The 24,571-nt window shown below is 41.3% G+C and overlaps 1 protein-coding gene across 2 annotated transcripts; it reads left to right on the forward strand.

Annotated features, from left to right (window-relative positions):
• The first annotated feature begins 4,857 nt into the window (after positions 1-4,857).
• Positions 4,858-14,071, forward strand: LOC145875942 (NLR family CARD domain-containing protein 3-like). 2 transcript variants are annotated; one of them, XM_082971714.1, is made up of 8 exons: positions 4,858-5,060; positions 5,190-5,418; positions 5,797-7,594; positions 7,827-8,000; positions 10,309-10,482; positions 10,760-10,933; positions 11,212-11,258; positions 11,704-14,071. In XM_082971714.1, exons 2-8 carry the CDS (start codon positions 5,208-5,210, stop codon positions 12,234-12,236), a joined length of 3,111 nt encoding a protein of 1,036 aa, XP_082827840.1. In that variant the 5' UTR covers positions 4,858-5,060; positions 5,190-5,207; the 3' UTR covers positions 12,237-14,071. The 2 variants fall into 2 exon arrangements, with proteins under 2 accessions (XP_082827840.1, XP_082827841.1); XM_082971715.1 differs by lacking the exon at positions 4,858-5,060 and having other exon boundaries at positions 5,111-5,418.
• Positions 14,072-24,571: the final 10,500 nt, after the last annotated feature.

Below are 24,571 nucleotides of genomic sequence, written 5' to 3' on the forward strand. Positions count from 1 at the left end.
GAGTCAGATAAATAAGAGACAGACATCTTCACCTTTCCTGACAAGCTCTGCTTCGTTATAGAACAACCATGAATACACATTAGGAGGAAAGGTGGTTGTCTGGAAAGAGTAGGAGAGGTTTTGTTTTAGCCTCAACACTAATACATTTCACTTCTGCTTTTAGTGTCAACTTGAATTAGAGTGTGGCTGTGGAAGACTGGTCCCTTGATGATGTCTGCAAGTGGCTGAGTACCAATGATCTCCATGATTCCATCCCATCATTCCAAGGTTCACAATCTGTCTGCAGAATGCCAACTCTATTCAACTGTCCACTTTGCAACAAGCCTCCTTTCTCTGTGTCCAGACTACTCACACATATTGTCCTCTATCAGCAGCATGAACCACATGTTGTAATGACCTGTGGAGTTAATGGGTGTGGGGAAAACAAATAGATGTTTCAGCATCTATCGGTCACACATCTACCAAAACCACAGAGAGATTTTAAGAGCCAACTTAGATGAGAATTGCCCTCATGATGAATTTGAGACTGGGACTGATCCCATTGAAGATGACATGAGTGATGTAGAGAGTCTGCCAGAGGCTGAATATGTTCAAGCCACAGAGATCAACACTGAGCAGCTAATTGAAGATCTCTAAAACAATATCTGTCTTTTTATTTAGTAAATCAGGAAAGAACACTGCATCCCAGCTACGGTACAGAATAACATTGTTGAGGACCTCAGAACCATTTTGGATGCATTTATGACCCACTACAGTGATCCCCTCAGGTTTCATCTGACAAATAAATATGGTTGAACATGACGATCTCAGGGACTTGCTTAACAACTCTGCAGTATTTGAGGAATGCATTAGATGCATAAGCTCTGAGTGATGCTGGAGCATTACTGTGTGAAAGAATTGGACAACTGAAGTACCACTGAGCAACAAAGAAGGTTATAAAACAAGGTCATTTCAATACAGCTACATTTCCCCCAGGCTATATGAATATAAAGACATGAGACAAAACAACCATAATGAATCAGATTACATGGAGAGGGGGGACCTGATCCTAGACCATAATAAATCAGATTACATGGAGAGGAGGGGACCTGATCCTATATCATAATGAGTCAGATTACATGGAGAGGGGGGACCTGATCCTAGATCATAATGAATAAGATTACATGGAGAGGGGGGACCTGATCCTAGATCATAATGAATCAGATTACATGGAGAGGGGGGACCTGATCCTAGATCATAATGAATCAGATTACATGGAGAGGGGGGACCTGATCCTATATCATAATGAATCAGATTACATGGAGAGGGGGGACCTGATCCTAGATCATAATGAATCAGATTACATGGAGAGGGGGGACCTGATCCTAGATCATAATGAATCAGATTACATGGAGAGGGGGGACCCAATCCTAGATCATAATGAATCAGATTAAATGGAGAGGAGGGACCTGATCCTAGATCATAATGAATCAGATTACATGGAGAGGGGGACCTGATCCTAGATCAGCACTCCTCCTCTGGGACACTGCCTGTATAAAACAGAACACATTGTTGTAAAGTCTAGGTTCAGCAGGTGTTTACTGCCATCTAGTGGATGATACCAATAAAACACTTTATTTTCAGGGTGGGGAGACGGCTGATTGAAACCGAAAGTAAAGTTGTTCTTTTGTTCAGGATCCATTTTGAGACGACAGAGCAGAAGACACTATATGGAGATTATTGAAAAATAAAGTATTTCTGAACAATAATCTATTCTAATGGACAGAGTAAGAGAATGAATACTAGGAATGATATATTACTAGTTAGTAGAACTGCTACTTGAGCTGAGTTGCTGACAGACAGCAGTTTTCAAAGTGGAAACTAATCAGTAGGTCTACATGTTATCAGTAAAACGTCTGGTAAAGATGGTGGAGGAGCTTTTACATTATATGGTTTTATGTTTATCTCAGGGTTTATCAATCCTTTTGTTCTTACCAGCACTTACACACCTGATTCAACTAATCATTAAATATTTCAAGACAGTTTAATATTTGAGGCATACAAATGAACATTCTCAAATTAAAACCTTTTGGGTTTGTAGGCCTGTTAACAATTATTATAGTCCTACAGTAATTCACATTCTGGAGGAAAAAACACAGCTAAACTTGGTTACGAGTAAATGATATGTTTATCTAAAATAATGTAAGAGAGACGTCTTGAAGAAACGCTTCTGGGTTTAGAACTCTGTGTCTCAGTGCCTTGCGACAGTGGGAAGTTCGTTTTGCATGGCCCGGTGCTACAGGTGAGTGGAGTTTTATTTTAAGGAACAATAGAATGGTCTAAAATGCGTAAACTCTGCGCACCCGGGGAGCCGGGCAATGCAAAACGAATTCACCCAGTGACCGTTACTTTATTTCCTTATATGAAACTGAAAGTAACTTTGTAGCCCACGCAGTTACAAAATGTCTGTTGAAACTGTGGCTCATATGTCTCTAGAACGTTAGAACAGTGGTGGAAAAAGTACTCAATTCTCATACTGGAGTAAAAGTAAAGATACCTTAATAGAAAATGACTCAATTAAAAGTGAAAGTCACCCAGTAAAATACTTCTTCAGTAAAAGTCAAAGTATTTGGTTTCAAATATAATTAAGTATCAAAAGTAAATGTAATTGCTAAAATATACTTAAGCATCAAAAGTAAAAGTAAAGTAGTGATAATTTAAAATTCCTTTTATTAAGCAAACCAGACGGCACAATTTTCTTGTTATTTTAATTTACGGATAACCAGGGTCACACTCCAACACTCAGACGTCATTTAAAAATGAAGCATTTGTGTTTAGTGAGTCTGTCAGATCAGAGGCAGGGGATGACCAGGGATGTTCTCTGTTTAGTGAGTCCTCCAGATCAGAGGCAGTAGGGATGACCAGGGACGTTCTCTGTTTAGTGAGTCCTCCAGATCAGAGGCAGTAGTAATGACCAGGGATGTTCTCTGTTTAGTGAGTCCTCCAGATCAGAGGCAGTAGGGATGACCAGGGATGTTCTCTGTTTAGTGAGTCCTCCAGATCAGAGGCAGAAGGGATGACCAGGGATGTTCTCTGTTTAGTGAGTCCTCCAGATCAGAGGCAGTAGTAATGACCAGGGATGTTCTCTGTTTAGTGAGTCCTCCAGATCAGAGGCAGTAGGGATGACCAGGGATGTTCTCTGTTTAGTGAGTCCTCCAGATCAGAGGCAGTAGGGATGACCAGGGATGTTCTCTGTTTAGTGAGTCCTCCAGATCAGAGGCAGTAGGGATGACCAGGGATGTGCTCTGTTTAGTGAGTCCTCCAGATCAGAGGCAGTAGGGATGTTCTCTTGATAAGTGTTCAAATTGGACCGTTTTCTGTCCTGCTAAGCATTCAACATGTAACGAGTACTTTTGGGTGTCAGGGAAAATGTAAGGAATAAAAAGTACATCATTTTCTTCATGAATGTAGTGAAGTAAAAGAGAAAGTTGTTAAAAATATATTTCTCAAAGAGATAATAAATGAATGAGAACAATTGACATTCAAGAATTAGTCACTGTGTTAACCACAACCAACATGCTGGATCTCTGTTTAGTTGTTACTGTGTTAACCACAACCAACATGCTGGATCTCTGTTTAGTTGTCACTGTGTTAACCACAACCAACATGCTGGATCTCTGTTTAGTTGTCACTGTGTTAACCACAACCAACATGCTGGATCTCTGTTTAGTTGTCACTGTGTTAACCACAACCAACATGCTGGATCTCTGTTTAGTTGTTACTGTGTTAACCACAACCAACATGCTGGATCTCTGTTTAGTTGTCACTGTGTTAACCACAACCAACATGCTGGATCTCTGTTTAGTTGTCACTGTGTTAACCACAACCAACATGCTGGATCTCTGTTTAGTTGTCACTGTGTTAACCACAACCAACATGTTGGATCTCTGTTTAGTTGTCACTGTGTTAACCACAACCAACATGCTGGATCTCTGTTTAGTTGTCACTGTGTTAACCACAACCAACATGTTGGATCTCTGTTTAGTTGTCACTGTGTTAACCACAACCAACACGCTGGATCTCTGTTTAGTTGTCACTGTGTTAACCACAACCAACATGCTGGATCTCTGTTTAGTTGTCTCTGTGTTAACCACAACCAACATGCTGGATCTCTGTTTACAGGGGTCAGTGCTCTAAAATGAGTCTCTCTGGGGAGAGAGAGGAGGGGGGCCCTGCCTCCAAAATGCATCTCTCTGGGGGACATGACACCAAAGCTAAGAGGTGAGATAACAATTTTATGATAACAATATTGAGCCGGTCGGTCACATTTGAGAGTGAGGGAGATATATAACATTTTGCATAAAAAAACATGATTTTTGTCTCTCTGAAATGAAACCATCAAGTGATAGATTTTAAACAAATCCTTGTCTGTGAGAGATGTAATAATTAATACATAATTTCTTTAAACAATAAAAGCTCATTTCTGTAAAGTGATATGTAGCGTTTTGGAACTCTTCTTATGTTTCCCATCTGAGATCAGAGTAGATGAGAGATGTAATGTTTGTCTCTGTTGTGTTGAAGACCAATCAAGCAGGAGAGACCAGCCTCCCCTGTCCCCAGCTGTGTGTCCATGAAGAGTGACCGGTCTATGGGTACACCTATAGTGTTTAGAGAGGGAGACTTTTCTACTGAACAAAGGTAAGAAGAACTCATGGGTCATGGTCAGTGAGTTAAACAACACTGTCTCTAGTCATTTCTCCTCTCCCATTTTCACATTTCTTATTGTTGTTTTCATAATCCATAGGCTAATCCTTTAGTCCATTTTCATAGTCCTAAAACAGTGTGTGTGTGTGTGTGTGTGTGTGTGTGTGTGTGTGTGTGTGTGTGTGTGTGTGTGTGTGTGTGTGTGTGTGTGTGTGTGTGTGTGTGTGTGTGTGTGTGTGTGTGTGTGTGTGTGTGTGTGTGTGTGTACTGTAATCTCATGTTTTGTCCACAGAAACCAACAGGAGAGATCAGAGTCAGAGATTCTCAGTGGTCAGTCTTCCCAGAGTCATCAAACAGACCTGGACTCCATATTCAGTGTATGTGATCCTGTTATGTACATTTGTTTTTGTTTTCCTCAAGTAAAGTTGATCTGTCAATTATTCATGAATGTGTTAATGAGAAAGCATTTCTTCTCTTGCTTAACTTATTTACTTGATTTATTTTAGTTGCTTGAAGAGAAAATTATGACATTTGTGAAGAACGAGCTGAAAATGTTCAAGAGGATTCTTAGTCCTGAACTCCCAGAAGGCTTTGAGAGTCCGAAGCAGGATAAGGAAGTGGTGGATGCTGAAGATGAGAAGCAGGAGAGCAGTGCCAGAGAGGGGGCTCTCAAGATCACACTGCACGTCCTGAGGAAAATGAACCAGAAGGAGCTTGCTGACACACTGGAGAAATGTAAGATCTGTCTGCCTCATGTTGAATGATGTTTTATAACGTTTAAAAGCTGTAGCTAAAGTACAGCTAAAGTAGCTGTGTAACTCAATGATATTGTAGCAACCTTAACACAACACCTAGTGACCTCATCAAGTAGCAGAAGGGATGTGTTGTGGTGATTCATTTAGAGAGACAGAGAGAGACAACATTAATAATACCATCAATAATACCAATAATAATATAATCAGTCACACCAGTCTGTAATGCATTATGAAAACATTTAACATTTATACAGTCAGTTAAGAGAATAAATGATTATAATTTAAACTTTATAACAGTCCTACAATACTGTAGGCATTAAAACAGACGTAATATTAATATCCTCTGTGTTATTTCTAGATTCAGATGATCCTGCTGTGATTTGCCAACGTGAACTCAAATCTAATCTAAAGAAGAAGTTTCAATGTGTATTTGAGGGGATCGCTAAACAAGGAAACCCAACACTTCTCAATAAGATCTACACAGAGCTCTACATCACAGAGGGAGGAACAGGAGAGGTCAATAATGAACATGAGCTGAGACAGATTGAGACAACAACCAGGAAACAAGCAAGACCAGAGACTGCAGTCAAATGTAACGACATCTTCAAACCCTTAACTGGACAAGACAAACGTATCAGAACTGTGCTGACAAAGGGAGTCGCTGGCATTGGAAAAACAGTCTCTGTGCAGAAGTTCATTCTGGACTGGGCTGAAGGAAAAGCAAATCAGGATGTTCAATTTGTGTTTTCATTCCCTTTTCGGGAGCTGAATTTGATGAAAGAGGACAAACACACTTTGATTGAACTTCTCTATCACTTCTCAATGGAAATCAAACAATCAAGAATCTCCAACTACGACAAGTACAAAGTTGTGTTCATCTTTGATGGTCTGGATGAGTGCCGACTGCCCCTAGACTTCCAGAAGAACAAGATCTGTTGTGACGTCACAGAGTCAACCTCAGTGGATGTTCTGCTGACAAATCTCATCGAGGGAAATCTGCTTCCCTCTGCTCTCCTCTGGATAACTACCCGACCTGCAGCAGCCAATAAGATCCCTTCAGGGTGTGTTGACCAGGTGACAGAGGTACGAGGGTTCAATGACCCACAGAAGGAGGAGTACTTCAGAAAGAGATTCAGTGATGAGGACCTGGCCAGCAGAATCATCTCACACATAAAGACATCAAGGAGCCTCCACATCATGTGCCACATTCCAGTCTTCTGTTGGATTTCTGCAACAGTCCTCGAACACATGCTGAAACATAAGACAGAAATGATGCCCAAGACTCTGACTGAGATGTACACACACCTTGTGGTGTTTCATACCAAACAGAAGAATGAAAAGTATCTTGGGAAAGAAGAGACAGGTCCACACTGGAATAACGAGAGCATTCTGTCACTGGGAAAACTGGCTTTTCAACAGCTAGTGAAGGGCAATCTGATTTTCTATGAAGAAGACCTGAAAGAGGCCGGCATTGATGTCAATGAAGCCTCAGTGTACTCAGGATTGTGCACACAGATCTTTAAAGAGGAATGTGTTCTGTACCAAGACAAGGTGTACTGCTTTGTTCATCTGAGCATTCAGGAGTTTCTGGCTGCTGTGTATGTGTTCCTCTCATTCATCAACAACAATGAGAATCTCATGGACAAACAGCAAATAAAGTACAGTATATTTTCTTTGCTGTACAGAGATAAGTCTGAAGTTACTGTCTACAAGAGTGCTGTGGACAAAGCCTTACAAAGTGAGATTGGAAACCTGGACCTGTTCCTCCGCTTCCTTCTGGGACTCTCACTGGAGTCCAATCAGAAGCACTTACGAGGTCTACTGACAAAGACAAGAAGCAGCTCACAGAGCAATGAAGAAACAGTCAAGTACATCAAGGAGAAGATCAGGGAGAATCTCTCTCCAGAGAGGAGCATCAATCTGTTCCACTGTCTGAATGAACTGAATGACCATTCTCTAGTGGAGGAGATCCAAAGCTACCTGAGCTCAGGAAGTCTCTCAGAACCCAACCTGTCACCTGCACAGTGGTCAGCTCTGGTCTTTGTGTTGCTGACTTCAGAAAAGGAGCTGGATGTGTTTGACCTGAAGAAATTCTCCAGATCAGAGGAAACTCTTCTGAGGCTGCTGCCAGTGGTCAAAGCCTCCAGAGCTGCTCTGTGAGTAAATAAAATAACATATAAGAAGTATTCATCAGGAAGAAATATTATGTTTAGAGAAAAATATGTATTATAATATGTATATTGAAAAACATATTGAATAAATGCATTGATGGAAGATGAATCTATATGTTGTTTGGGAATATGAACCACATGCATCTACCGTTGTCCTTCTACACTACTGGTGTTAAATTAACAGTGTGTTTGTGAAGTCATGATGATCTCGTTGCAGGCTGTCAGGCTGTGGAGTCACAAAGAAAGGCTGTGCTTCTCTGGTCTCAGCTCTGAAGTCAAACCCCTCACACCTGAGAGAGCTGGACCTGAGTAACAATGACCTGAAGGATTCAGGAGTGAAGCTGCTCTCTGCTGGACTGGGGAATCCCAACTGTAAACTGGAGACACTGAGGTCAGTATTCCTGTAGTTGGTCAACAAGTGATAACTGTTCACCAGATCCACATGTGTTTACCAGAAACACATAGTCCACACCATATGTGTTTGGACAGTGAAGCTTATAGTTTTAAATGTGGTGCTATGCTCCAGCATTTTGGATTTGAGATAGAATGTTTCATATTAGGTGACAGTACAGAATGTCACCTTTTATTTGAGGGTATTTTCATACATAGCTGTGTTACTGTTAAGAAAGGAAAGCACTTTATGTATTTAGTTCTCCCATTTGAAAAAGTTGTACATATTCGGACAAATTCACTTATATTGTATTAAAGTTGTCATAAGTTTAGTATTTGGTCCCATGTTCCATGCCTGCAGTGATTACATCAAGCTTGTGATTCTACTAACTTGTTGAATTCATTTGCAGTTTGTCTTGGTTGTGTTTTGGATGATGTTTTTCCTAATAGAAACTGAATGGTAAATAATGTCCTGTCATTTTGGAGTCACTTCACTTGTATTGTCAGTAAGAATAGAAGATGTTTCAGAACACTTCTACATTCATGTGGATGCTACCATGATTATGAATAATCATGAATGAATCATTAATGATGTTTATTGTAAAGGACCACAGGTCCAGGGCTCAGCAGGTGTTTATTGTAAAGGACCACAGGTCCAGGGGCAGGCAGAAGATCAAAAAGGGTCCAAAAAGGCAACAGGCAGGGAAAAGGCCGTGGTCCGGGAGATCAGGCAATAGGTTGATAACAGGAAATCCTATAGGCTAAGGTACAGGCAGGGAATAGGTTGATAACAGGAAATCCAATGGGCTAAGGTACAGGCAGGGTATAGGTTGATAACAGGAAACCCTATAGGCTAAGGTACAGGCAGGGAATAGGTTGATAACAGGAAATCCAATGGGCTAAGGTACAGGCAGGGAATAGGTTGATAACAGGAAATCCAATGGGCTAAGGTACAGGCAGGGAATAGGTTGATAACAGGAAATCCAATGGGCTAAGGTACAGGCAGGGAATAGGTTGACAACAGGAAATCCAATGGGCTAAGGTACAGGCAGGGAACAGGTTGATAACAGGAAATCCAATGGGCTAAGGTACAGGCAGGGAATAGGTTGATAACAGGAAATCCTATAGGCTAAGGTACAGGCAGGGAATAGGTTGATAACAGGAAATCCTATAGGCTAAGGTACAGGCAGGGAATAGGTTGATAACAGGAAATCCAATGGGCTAAGGTACAGGCAGGGAATAGGTTGATAACAGGAAATCCAATGGGCTAAGGTACAGGCAGGGAATAGGTTGATAACAGGAAATCCAATGGGCTAAGGTACAGGCAGGGAATAGGTTGATAACAGGAAATCCAATGGGCTAAGGTACAGGCAGGGAATAGGCAAAAGGTGTCGTTAGGGAGGCAGGCAAAAACATCATACACGGGAGGAGTAAATTAAAGGAAACTCAGCGCTCCGCATAGCCTTGTGTCACAAATCAAACATTACATCACAATGATGGGGGTGCAAAGAACTGAACTAAATGGTTATAATGACATACAGGTGTGTGAACAGGTGATCAGAATTCAGGTGATTCAGATCTACGTCTTTGAGAGTTGCAAGCAGACGTTACACCATCCACTATTTTAATATTGGGCAAAACACAACCCATAACACAACCCAAAACACAACCCATAACACAACCCAAAACACAACCCATAACACAACCCAAAACACAACCCAAAACACAACCAAAACAAACTGCAAATGCAACCAATGAGTTTACAACCAAACACTAAACTTTTGACTACTTTAATACACTATAAATGAACTGGTCAGAATACTTATGACTTCTTCAAATAGGAGGACTAGATACATAAAGTGCTTTCATTTTTCTAAATGGTGAAACAGATATGTATTAAAATACCCTCAAATAAAAGGTGACATTATATACTGTCACCTCATATGAAACATTTGATCTGAAATTCAAAATGTTGGAGTTTAGAGCCACATTTAAAATGTCAGCTTCACTTTCAAAATAGATATGGTGTGGACTGTATACTCAATACAATCTAAATCTGATACCTCACTGTCTGTCTTTTGACTGATACTGCTTTTAAACTGGTCTGGTCAGTCTACTCAAATATTCATACTGTACATATTTCTCTCTACAAGTAATATGATCATTTAAAATAAAGATACATTAATTTATAAATAGATATGGCAGGTTTCAGGACACTGATGTATCTGAATATGATGAAAAAATATACTGCCACTATTTTCATCACAAAGAATATCAGTGTGGTTTTAATATGATTTGAATCTTTGCAGGATGTCATGTTGTCTAGTCACAGAGGAAGGCTGTGCTTCTCTGGTCTCAGCTCTGAGGTCAAACCCCTCACACCTGAGAGAGCTGGACCTGAGTAACAATGACCTGAAGGATTCAGGAGTGAAGTTGCTCTCTGCTGGACTGGAGGATCCCCACTGCAGACTGGAGACTCTGAGGTCAGTATTCCTGTAATTGGTCAACAAGTTTTTGTATTTGTATTAATTGGATCCCCATTAGCTGCTGCCAAAGCTAAAATATTTGTACTATACATTTTTCTCTCTACAAACAATAATTTGATAATTTGTCATTTCTAAAAATGATACATTCATTTCTGAATAGATATGGCAGGTTTCAGGACACTGATGTATCTGAATATGTTGAAGAAATATACTGCCACTATTTTCACCACCAAAGAATAGCAGTGTGGTTTTAATATGATTTGACTCTTTGCAGGCTGTCAGGCTGTCTAGTCACAGAGGAAGGCTGTGCTTCTCTGGTCTCAGCTCTGAGGTCAAACCCCTCACACCTGAGAGAGCTGGACCTGAGCTACAATCACCCAGGAGACTCAGGAGTCAGACTGCTCTCTGCTGGACTGGAGGATCCACACTGCAGACTGGAGAAACTCAAGTATGTAGAGGGTTTATGTCAATGTTCATATCAGACATGATTGACTTTTCAGGCTAGGTAATACAAACATTCTGACCACCACTTGGACAAAGTTATATGCGTGTGTGTGTGTGTGTGTGTGTGTGTGTGTGTGTGTGTGTGTGTGTGTGTGTGTGTGTGTGTGTGTGTGTGTGTGTGTGTGTGTGTGTGTGTGTGTGTGTGTGTGTGTGTGTGTGTGTGTGAGAGAGAGTTCAGGTGTATCCCTCAATGACTGTCTGTTTTTCTGCTTATCGCTACAGTGTGGAAAATAGTGGAGAGAACAGAATGAAACCTGGACTTAGAAAATGTGAGTGTTGACTGCTGTGAAGAATATGACTAAGAATAAGTCTTAATTCAAGTTAAGTCAAAGACCACCATCATTACTAACTTGGTCATATTAAAGATCAGCTGTAGTTCTACAGAAGCAGAAATCAGGGACACCAACGTTTACAAAGAGTTGATATGACAGTGTGTGTGTGTGTGTGTGTGTGTGTGTGTGTGTGTGTGTGTGTGTGTGTGTGTGTGTGTGTGTGTGTGTGTGTGTGTGTGTGTGTGTGTGTAATTAATGTGAATAAGTGTGTATTATATTACCATACAGTATAACATATGATCATTCAACAAGTCTCAAGTTACCTTAACTTCTCCTTTTGATACCTAGAAACATCTACATTAAATGAATTAGTGAAAAGTGAGTTAACATTCTAATGTGAATGATGATGATTTCTAATATTGTGTCTGGTTTCATCCATCAGATGTCTGTGATCTCACACTGGACCTAAACACAGTAAACAGACACCTCTCTCTGTCTGAGGAGAACAGAAAGGTGACATGGAGGAGAGAGGAGCAGCCGTATCCTGATCACCCAGAGAGATTTGAGGACCGCGGACAGGTGCTGTGTAGAGAGGGTCTGACTGGGCGTTGTTACTGGGAGGTAGAGTGGAGTGGGAGAATGGGGGCTGATATAGGAGTGACATATAAAGGAATCAGCAGGAGAGGATGGGGTGATGACTGTTGTCTTGGATGTAATGACAAGTCCTGGAGTCTGATCTGCTCTGACAACAGATACTCTGCCAGGCACAATAATAATCTCACTACCATAGACGTCCCCTCCTCCAGCCCCCACAGAGTAGGAGTGTATCTGGACTGGCCAGCCGGCACTCTGTCCTTCTATAGAGCCTCCTCTGACACACTGACCCACCTGATCACATTCACCTCCACATTCACTGAGCCCCTCTATCCAGGGTTTAGGGTTTATGATGTTGGCTCTTCAGTGTCCCTGAAATAACACACACACAAACACACACACACACACACACACACACACACACACACACACACACACACACACACACTGGACACACACACACACACACACACACACACTGGACACAAACTGGACACACACACACACACACACACACACTGGACACACACAAACACACACACACACACACACACACTGGACACAAACTGGACTCACACTGGACACAAACTGGACACACACACTGAACACACACACACTCAACACACAGACACACACTCAACACAGACACACACTGAACACACACACACACACACACACACACACACACACACACACACTGGACACACACACACACTCAACACAGACACACACTGACACACACACACACACACACACACACACACACACACACACACACACACACACACACACACACACACACACACACACACACACACACACACACACACTGGACACACACACACACACACACACACACACTGAACAAACACACACTCTGGACATACACACACACACACACTGGACACACACACACACACACACACTGGACACACACACACACACACACACTGGACACACACACACACACACGCACACTGAAACACACACACACACTGGACACAGACACACGCTGGCCACACACAGACACACACCGACACACACACACTGACACACACACACTGGACACACACACGCTTGACACACACACACTTGACACACTGGATACACACACACCAACACACTGGATACACACACACACACACACACACACACACACACACACACACACACACACACACACTGGATACACACACACAAACACACACACTGACACACATAAACACTGACACACACACACACAATGGACAAACACACACTGGACAGTCACACATGTCAGGCTTGTAATATTTTCTGATCTTTTACCACTTTGCATTTTTTATGATATATTTTACTGTTTGTGTTTGTACCACAGGAGGTTGGTGGGACCTTATTTAGGGAGGACAGGTTTGTAATGGCTGGAGTGGAATAAGTGGAATGGTATCAAACACGTGGTTTCCATGTGTTCCATTTCATTCACTCTGTTCCAGACATTATTATGAGCCGTCCTCCCCTCAGCAGCCTCCTCTGGTATGTACTGTCCTGTATGTGAGAGAGCTCCAACAAGGAATTACAATGTATGTATTACTTTTAATACCTGCAAATGGCAAATAAACTACTGGAACTCCTTATGAATGTCTGCAGCCGACAAGAGGTGAAAATATTACCGGAATATTCTGCAAAATGTTGATGAAGACGTCACTCAATCCACCCAAAACAACATGCAGTCTTTCCACAAGACTCCCATGAAGTTATAGTGTGACGTTATGAGTCGACGTTAAAGTAACATTCTCACAACATACTGCACTTGTTTTATCCTGTTTTAGATGTATCCTCTGTTTAAACATTTAAACTCTTACAATAACACTGTTAAAATACCAATGTGATCATTTCTTGTCTTTTATGTTGGAAAAACAAATTGTACAATTATATGTGGACATACGCTCCATAGTTGTACAAGTATACATGGTTATATTGTACTTTTCATAATAAAACATACTTGAAACAAGAAAAAGCATGTTAATAGTGGAAAACAATTTTGTTATTGATTTTTACATTGCTTCTCCCTGTCTCATGTTGACGTTTGTCATGAATCTTGACCTGGAGGCAGAACTGTGCGATTTCCTCTAGATATGTCAGCTGCAAAGTCAGAATTGGCTGTGGAAAATAATGTTGTTTTATGGTCTTAATTTAAGGGAAGGATTAGCAGTGTGGTTAGGGTTGAGGTTAGGATTTAAATCGGATTGTATTACTTTGTGCCTGTGCCAGCTAGGGAATACTTTGCTGAACTGCCTCCATGGCAAGATTCATGACAATAAATGCCAACCTGCCTCCCAGTCGTCCCCTCCTTATCTTTACAAGGCTGCAGAACATGAAAGCTAGTGATGTGGGGGTTCTCTCATAACCCTCAGTCCCCAGGTGGGTAGATGGCAGGTTGAATAAAGAGAAGCTAGTGATGTGGGGGTTCTCTCATAACCCTCAGTCCCCAGGTGGGTAGATGGCAGGTTGAATAAAGAGAAGCTAGTGATGTGGGGGTTCTCTCATAACCTTCAATCATAAATGTATAATTATTATGTAATTAACACAAAACATTAAGGACACCTTTCTTTCCATGACAAACTGACCAGGCGTAACTCAATATTAGGAAGGTATCCTTAATATTTTGTCCACTCAGTGGCTCTGACCCTTTACGTAACAGTCAATCCTCTTTTCCAGGAAACCTTCCTTAAATTTCCCCAAATACTTCCACACTGCTGCTCTCTCACTGCTGCTCCAGGGCCTCTTGGGTTGAGGAGTCATTCTCTTCTAACCTGATCACAGCTGCTCCAGGGCCTCTTGGGTTGAGGAGTCATTCTCTTCTAACCTGATCACAGCTGCTCCAGGACCTCTTGGGTTGAGGAGTCATTCTCTTCTAACCTGATCACAGCTGCTCCAGGGCCTCTTGGGTTGAGGAGTCATTCTCTTCTAACCTGATCACAGCTGCTCCAGGGCCTCTTGGGTTGAGGAGTCATTCTCTTCTAACCTGATCACAGCTGCTCCAGGGCCTCTTGGGTTGAGGAGTCATTCTCTTCTAACCTGATCACAGCTGCTCCAGGGCCTCTTGGGTTGAGGAGTCATTCTCTTCTAACCTGATCACATCTGCTCCAGGGCCTCTTGGGTTGAGGAGTCATTCTCTTCTAACCTGATCACAAACAAAGACAAGATTCAAACAAATAAACATGATGGTCCAACATAATAGGGGGGGGTATAGGGAAGGTAGGGGAGAGGAGGGGGGTATAGGGAAGGTAGGGGAGAGGAGGGGGTATAGGGAAGGTAGGGGAGAGGAGGGGGGACTTCCTCCATGTCAGGTAAGCAGCCTCCAAGTCTACCCTCACCAACTGACCAGACTGAGGGAGTTCTGAACATCCCTCTCTGTCCTCTGATGCTGCGTCCAAGTCTTCTTGGGTCTTTCTGGTGTCTCTGTCTTGACTCTTTAGTGAGTTTTTTCAGTTCTTTCCCAGGCTGCCTGAAAAACACAAAAAGATGGCACATACATAAGAGTTATAAACTATCAAAATAAAGAGAATCCCACACTCCATATATAAACTCCCAGTCATTTATTGGGTATTTACCAACGTTTCAGCATCACTGTGCCTTCTTCAGGGTGATGTCATCAATACTTGAACCAGGTTATGTTGACAAACAGTGCAATTAGTGCAACCAATGACAATAGAGAGGGGTGTGTCATAATGATAAAGTTAATACAATGAATTAATGAAACTGTTAAAAAAAACTATAGTTTATGGAATATTAAATATACTAGGCTATGTTATATATATCCCCCTCTCCATGTAATCTGATTCATTATGATCTAGGATCAGGTCCCCCCTCTCCATGTAATCTGATTCATTATAATCTAGGATCAGGTCCCCCCTCTCCATGTAATCTGATTCATTATGATCTAGGATCAGGTCCCCCCTCTCCATGTAATCTGATTCATTATGATCTAGGATCAGTCCCATCTCTCCATGTAATCTGATTCATTATGATATAGGATCTTTTTATTTTTGTTATTTCACCTTTATTTAACCAGGTAGGCCAGTTTAGAATAAGTTCTCATTTACAACTGCGACCTGGCCAAGATAAAGCAAAGCAGTGCGACAGAAACAACACCACAGAGTTACATGGAATAAACAAGCGTACAGTCAACACAAAAGAAAAAAGAAAGTCTATATACAGTGTGTGCAAATGGCGTGAGGAGGTATGGCAATAAATAGGCCGTAGTAGCAAAGTAATCACAATTTAGCAGATTAACACTGGAGTGATAGATGAGCAGATGATGATGTGTAAGTAGTGATACTGGTGTGCAGAAGAGCAAAAATATAAATTAAAACAATATGGGGATAAGGTAGGTAGATTGGGTGGGCTATTTACAGATGGGCTGTGTACAACTGCAGCGATCGGTTAGCTGCTCAGATAGCTGATGTTTTAAGTTAGTGAGGGAGCAATAAGTCTCCGGCTTTAGCGATTTTTGCAATTCGTTCCAGTCATTGGCAGCAGAGAACTGGAAGGAAAGGCGGCCAAAGGAGGTGTTGGCTTTGGGGATGACCAGTGAGATGTACCTGCTGGAGCGCGTGCTACGGGTGGGTGTTGTTATGGTGACCATTGAGCTGAGATAAGGCTGAGCTTTACCTAGCATAGACTTGTAGATGACCTGGAGGATGGGAGACCCACAGTATAGGTGCGTAATGCACAGAGACGTCAAAAATGTGTTTCAAAAATCGTCAAAGAGTAATTATTTTAACCTCTATGGGCTAGGTGGGACACTTACTCAACAGCCAGTGTAATCCCGTGGCGCGTTATTCAAATTCCTCAAAAATGCAAAAACTTCAATTTTTTAAACATATGACTATTTTACACCATTTTAAAGATAAGACTCTCGTTAATCTAACCACACTGTCCGATTTCAAAAAGGCTTTACAATGAAAGCAAAACATTAGATTATGTCAGCAGAGTACCCAGCCAGAAATAATCAGACACCCATTTTTCAAGCTAGCATATAATGTCACATCAACCCAAACCACAGCTAAATGCAGCACTAACCTTTGATGATCTTCATCAGAAGACAACCCTAGGACATTATGTTATACAATACATGCATGTTTTGTTCAATCAAGTTCATATTTATATCAAAAACCAGCTTTTTACATTAGCATGTGACTAGCATGTGACTAGCATTCCCACCGAACACTGCCGGTGAATTTACTAAATTACTCACGATAAACGTTCACAAAAAGCATAACAATTATTTCAAGAATTATAGATACAGAACTCCTCTATGCACTCGATATGTCCGATTTTAAAATAGCTTTTCGGTGAAAGCACATTTTGCAATATTCTCAGTAGATAGCCCGGCATCACAGGGCTAGCTATTTAGACACCCAGCAAGTTTAGCACTCATCAAAGTCAGATTTACTATAAGAAAAATGTTATTACCTTTGCTGTCTTCGTCAGAATGCACTCCCAGGACTTCTACTTCAATAACAAATGTTGGTTTGGTTCAAAATAATCCATAGTTATATCCAAACAGCGGCGTTTTGTTCGTGCGTTCAAGACACTATCCGAAAGGGTAAATAAGGGTGACGAGCATGGCGCAATTCGTGACAAAAAAATTCTAAATATTCCATTACCGTACTTCGAAGCATGTCAACCGCTGTTTAAAATCAATTTTTATGCCATTTTTCTCAGAAAAAAGCGATAATATTCCGACCGGGAATCTGCGTTTAGGTAAACAGACGAAAGAAAATAAAGCATTCGGTCGACTCGGGCATGCGCCTAAGCCCATAGTACTCTGATCGGCCACTTGCCAAAAGCGATAATGTGTTTCAGCCAGAGCCTGCCTCGATATCGTTCAGCTTTTTCCCGGGCTCTGAGAGCCTATGGGAGCCGTAGGAAGTGTCACGTTATTGCAAGGATCCTCAGTCTTCAATAAAAAGAGCCAAGATGAAACAAAATTTGTCAGACAGGCCACTTCCTGCATGGAATCTTCTCAGGTTTTGGCCTGCCATATGAGTTCTGTTATACTCATAGACACCATTCAAACAGTTTTAGAAACTTTAGGGTGTTTTCTATCCAAAGACAATAATTATATGCATATTCTAGTTACTGGGCAGGAGTAGTAACCAGATTAAATTGGGTACGTTTTTTATCCAGCCGTGTCAATACTGCCCCCTATCCATAAAAGGTTAAAGAAGAGGAGGGGCATTTGTAAGGGGTATGACATATGGTATGACCAAATGTCATGTATAAAAGGCTGTGTACATTGTATGATATTCAGAGCTCTCGTAAATAATCATTCTGACCAATTGTAGGCTGGCTCTCCGTCTGCTTCATTCAACCAGAATCTTACACCCTCTGGGGGGCAGACTGAGTAGTTTAATTGAAGTTCGGTTTATGAACATTGGGAACAGAATTCCCATGACAGAAGGTAGAAACTAGGGCCTGTAGGACCTGCCTTGTTGATAGTGTTGTTAACCTCTCTAGGCTAGGCGGGACGAATTCGTCCCACCTACGTAACAGCCACGGCTATCCTGTGGCGCGATTTTCAAAACCTTAAAAATCCTATTACTTCAATTTCTCAAACATATGACTATTTTACAGCCATTTAAAGATAAGACTCTCGTTAATCTAACCACACTGTCCGATTTCAAAAAGGCTTTACAACGAAAGCAAAACATTAGATTATGTCAGCAGAGTACCAAGCCAGAAATAATCAGACACCCATTTTTCAAGCCAGCATATAATGTCACCAAAACCCAGAAGACAGCTAAATGCAGCACTCACCTTTGATGATCTTCATCAGATGACAACCCTAGGACATTATGTTATACAATACATGCATGTTTTGTTCAATCAAGTTCATATTTATATCAAAAACCAGCTTTTTACATTAGCATGTGACGTTCAGAACTAGCATACCCCCCGCAAACTTCCGGGGAATTCGCTAACATTTTACTAAATTACTCACGATAAACGTTCACAAAAAGCATAACAATTATTTTAAGAATTATAGATACAGACCTCCTCTATGCACTCGATATGTCCGATTTTAAAATAGCTTTTTGGTGAAAGCACATTTTGCAATATTCTAAGTACATAGCCCAGGCATCACGGGCTCGCTATTTAGACACCCGGCAAGTTTAGCACTCACCATAATCATATTTACTATTATAAAAATTTCATTACCTTTTGTTGTCTTCGTCAGAATACACACCCAGGACAGCTACTTCAATAACAAATGTTGGTTTGGTCCAAAATAATCCATCGTTATATCCGAATAGCGGCGTTTTGTTCGTGCGTTCCAGACACTATCCGAAATAGTAAAGAAGTGTCACGCGCTTGGCGCAATTCGTGACAATAAAATTCTAAGTATTCCATTGCCGTACTTCGAAGCATGTCAACCGCTGTTTAAAATCAATTTTTACGACATTTTTCTCGTAGAAAAGCGATAATATTCCGAATGAGAATTTTTTTTTTGCATTTCAAAGGTTTTGAAAATCGCGCCACAGGATTCAACTGGCTGTTGCGTAGGTGGGACGATTTCATCCCGCCTAGCCCAGAGAGGTTAACCTGTTGGGTCTAGGGGGCAGCATTTGCACGTCTGGATAAAAAAAATGTACCCGATTTAATCTGGTTACTAATCCTACCCAGTAACTAGAATATGCATATACTTATTATATATGGATAGAAAACACTCTAAAGTTTCCAAAACTGTTTGAATTGTGTCTGTGAGTATAACAGAACTCATTTGGCAGGCAAAACCCTGAGACATTTTCTGACAGGAAGTGGATACCTGATGTGTTGTATTGACTTTAAACCTATCCCATTGAAAAACACAGGGGTTTAGGAATATTTTGGCACTTCCTATTGCTTCCACTAGATGTCACCAGCCTTTACAAAGTGTTTTGAGTCTTCTGGAGGGAGATCTGACCGAACAAGAGCCATGGAACGGTGATGTCCCATTAGACACCTGGCGCGCTAGTTCATGTTGGGTACCCTCGTTCCAATACGTTATAAAAGAGTATGCATTCGTCCACCTTGAATATTATTCATGTTCTGGTTAAAAAAGGCCCTAATGATTTATGCTATACAACGTTTGACATGTTTGAACGAACGGAAATATATTTTTTCCCCTCGTTCATGACGAGAAGTCCGGCTGGCTTACATCATGTGCTAACGAGACGGAGATTTTTGGACATAAATGATGAGCTTTTTTGAACAAAACTACATTCGTTATGGACCTGTGATACCTGGAAGTGACATCTGATGAAGAGAATCAAAGGTAATGGATTATTTACATAGTATTTTCGATTTTAGATCTCCCCAACATGACGTCTAGTCTGTATCGCAACGCGTATTTTTCTGGGCGCAGTGCTCAGATTATTGCAAAGTGTGATTTCCCAGTAAGGTTATTTTTAAATCTGGCAAGTTGATTGCGTTCAAGAGATGTAAATCTATAATTCTTTAAATGACAATATAATATTTTACCAATGTTTTCTAATTTTAATTATTTAATTTCTGACGCTGACTTGACTGCCGGTTATTGGAGGGAAACGATTTCCTCAACATCAATGCCATAGTAAAACGCTGTTTTTGTATATAAATATGAACTTGATAGAACTAAAAATGCATGCATTGTCTAACATAATGTCCTAGGAGTGTCATCTGATGGAGATTGTAAAAGGTTAGTGCATCATTTTAGCTGGTTTTATGGTTTTGGTGACCCTGTCTTTGACTTGACAAAACATTACACACAACTCTTGTAAATGTACTGTCCTAACATACTCTAAATTTATGCTTTCGCCGTAAAACCTTTTTGAAATCGTAAAACGTGGTTAGATTAAGGAGATGTTTATCTTTCAAATGGTGTAACATAGTTGTATTTTTGAAAAATTGTAATTTTGACATTTATTTGGATTCAAATTTGCCGCTCTTGAAATGCACCTGCTGTTGATGGAGTGCACCACGGGTGGCACGCTAGCGTCCCACCTAGCCCCAAGAGGTTAACACAGTCAATGCTAATTTACAAGTCTTCTCCATCTCATACATTGCTTATCATATTGCCCCATGTTACATAATCAACCAGACAGTTGTCTGCTGTCTGGTTGCTTGCATTGCTAAATCATTAAGCTCCAACTTTTCCGACACACACACACATTCATCTTATAATCACTCGGTTATACCTTTTCATGGTGAAATCATTTAGTCAAACCTTTAATCATATTATTTCCATTACAATCCACCCTATTGGCTAAATATTTCACATACACTATAACACATCTATTTTTATTGGATTCAGAAATGTCACACAAAATCAAACTAGATCAAACTAGGTATTTGTGTTGTATAAGGGTGAAGGGCAACCACACAATAATAGTCTCCTCCTGCGACTGTGAAAGGGGGAAGTCTGGATCTAATGGGCACATTGGATACAGATAATGCAGATCAGTGCAACTGTCTGGCTTCCTTGCCTTCATGAACAGCTTTACCATACAGGCCATTCCCCTTGGTAAATTAATTCCATCGAGTAGAAAGGGGATGGTTGTCAACTGAAGTTTGGCTGTTGCGCAGGCATAACCTTCTTCTTTAGCTACTGATCTAGCTGTATACTGAATCCATTCCAGCCATAGGTTGGAATCCCCAAACCAAGTCTCCACCTCAATCACTTCCTTAAGATCTTTCGTCTGAACTATCCTCACCGGTCCTTGGCTCTGGATGACTACACGGGTAATGTCCGTTTTATCAGGGGTACTACTGGTATTCTGGCTGGCGGTAGAACTATCTCCTGTCCTAACCTCTACTACTCGGAATGGTACCGCAGTGTCGACAATGGTCTGGTCAAGGCCAACATACCATAACCCTAAATCCTCTTTCTTTATGCTTTTAATGGTCATTCCTATCTTCAAGCAATACTTCCCTTGCTCTGGATTGCAGTCAAAAACACTGGCCTTCACTATACTCCATCTGTTTCTATATTGGGTGTGTGGATTGACATAGCCTTCTCTCTCTGTGTGAGCTATGACCTGATTCCATGAGTTACACCGGGATCTACACAGATATCTTCCCCATGAAGTCCGAGTCCTAGACTGCCAGGAGGTTAGGGACCCCATTTGGTCTGCATAGAACTCTATTGAGACATCCTTCCCTAACTCTACTCTCATTTCCTTTTTATCCAGATCGAGTGACCTTTTGTACCTAGGCTATAAAAACTCCTCATCTTCTACACTATGGGTCAAGTTACCACTTTCTGACTTCTCGAGTGGTTCCTGGTGTATTAGGAATATGGCTCCCACAATCAGACAGCTCAGACTGACCAGTACCCCTGTAAAGCCCCACCCCCTCCCGGAGAATATATCACTGGCTAGAGGCCAATCCACGCTTTCACTTCTATGAACGCACACAGTGAGGATCGGGCGGGTTAGGGAATCTTCGTTAGAGAGGTAACCCCCGAACCTTATTGGTATTCGGTTCTTCTCCTAACTCTGTGATTGTTCGACTGTCTGTGTGTCTTACCCTCCCGCAATGTGTGATATGAACCCAGGTAGCTCTTTCAGCTATTCTCACCGCGAAGGCTATTACCAGGAACACTTGGTATGGGCCCCCCCACCGTGGCTGCTTCCAGTTCTTTTCTCCTCAGGGACTGGATCCACACCCAGTCTCCTGGTTGGATTGAGTGAATCGTCTTCTCCTGTAATTCACCTGTTGGACACAAAGTCTCGGACATACGGGTTTGGTTAACCATGTGTTCTGTTAGTATATCTTCAACTTTTATGTCTACCTGTTCTGGCCTCCCTAACTCTGGCATTCTATATGGTTTACCTGATCAGCTAAAATGTAATCCATTATTTAAAGAGATAGATCCTAGTAAACCAACTACCCTAATCGTGTCCACCCAGTATGTTGGGACCGCTTCTTCCCATTTAATATACTTATCTATTATAAAAAATGTTTTTTTAAGTAGTTTGTTATCCAATAGGCCACAAAGGGTTTCCGAACCTGCTCTACTATCCCCCCTGTTGACACATGGCTCTGCCCATGTGTCAATCTTGCCGCATCTCTAAAGAATGACTTAGGTAGTATTGGTAACTTATCATGATACCAAATACCGTCCTTATTAAAATTGCTCCTAACTTCTCCCATTTCAAAATCCCTTTCACTGGTGCTCTAGACTGACAATTTTAATATAGCTTTGTCTATGTTTACTTCCTCTTTTAAGCACTGCTGTGTCGACGGCTGCAGTTTAACCTCTTGTCGTTCGTCTAGGATAGGCGGCGCTACAGCGATTTTTGAAAAAAATGTTTGCCCATTTTAAACGGCCTCCTACTCAAACTCAGAAGCTAGGATATGCATATAATTAATACTTGTGGATAGAACAGACCCTAAAGTTTCTAAAACTGTTTGAATGGTGTCTGTGAGTAAAACAGAACTTATATGGCAGTCAAAACCCCGAGACCGATCGTAACAGGAAGTGGAATTCTGAATTGCGGACTCAACTTCATCAGTTTGACTGTAAATCACACAGTGAGCAATGGTTCATTGAGCAGTTCCTATTGCTTCCACAGATGTCCCCAGTCTTTACAAAGTGATTTGAGCCTTCTACTGTTAGCCTTCCCTGGCTACCCTCCCCTTTCGAAACGTTTTGAAACACAATGCAATCGTCCCCCTTGAATCTTATTGGAGCTCTGGTTGAAAAAGGCCCTAAAGATTTATGTTATACAACGTTTGACATGTTTGAACGAACCTAAATAAAAAAAAAATGCATTTTTTCGAAAGTGGAGTCCCGCGCACGACGGAACTTTTGGTGCAGCCTTCAGAAAGCGCTAACATTTACATTTACATTACATTTAAGTCATTTAGCAGACGCTCTTATCCAGAGCGACTTACAAATTGGTGCATTCACCTTATGATATCCAGTGGAACAACCACTTTACAATAGTGCATCTAAATCTTTTAGGGGGGGGTAGAAGGATTACTTTATCCTATCCCAGGTATTCCTTAACCTGTTAGGGCTAGGGGGCAGCATTGACACGGCTGGATAAAAAACATACCCGATTTAATCTGGTTACCACTCCTACTCAGTAACTAGAATATGCATATACTTATTACATATGGATAGAAAACACCCTAAATTTTCTAAAACTGTTTGAATGGTGTCTGTGAGTATAACAGAACTCAAATGGCAGGTCAAAACCTGAGAGATTCCTTTACAGGAAGTGGCCTGTCTGACCATTTCTGGAACTTCTTTGCCATCTCTATCATTTACTAAGGATCTCTGCTCTAACGTGACACTTCCCACGTCTTCCATAGGCTCTCATAGCCCGGGAAAAAAGAGAATGTCGTCATTCCAGCCCCAGGCTGAAACACATTATCGCCTTTCTCAAGTGGCCCATCAAGAGACACTAGCTTATGCGCGTGACCCCGACCGCCCCCGCCTTTGGGATTTTTTCCTCTGTTTGCCGAAAAGGAGATTCCCTGTCGGAATTTTACCGCTTTTCTACGAGAAAAATGACGAAAAAATTGATTTTAAACAGCGGTTGACATGCTTCGACGTACGGCAATTGAATACTTTGAATTTTATTGTCAGGAATTGCGCCAAGCGCGCGACACTTCTTTACTATTTCGGATAGTGTCTGGAACGCACGAACAAAACGCCGCTATTCGGATATAACGATGGATTATTTTGGACCAAACCAACATTT

The sequence above is a fragment of the Salmo salar genome, unplaced genomic scaffold (assembly GCF_965601325.2).
Source record: "Salmo salar unplaced genomic scaffold, fSalSal1 ptg000384l, whole genome shotgun sequence".
Taxonomy (NCBI): Eukaryota; Metazoa; Chordata; class Actinopteri; order Salmoniformes; family Salmonidae; genus Salmo; species Salmo salar.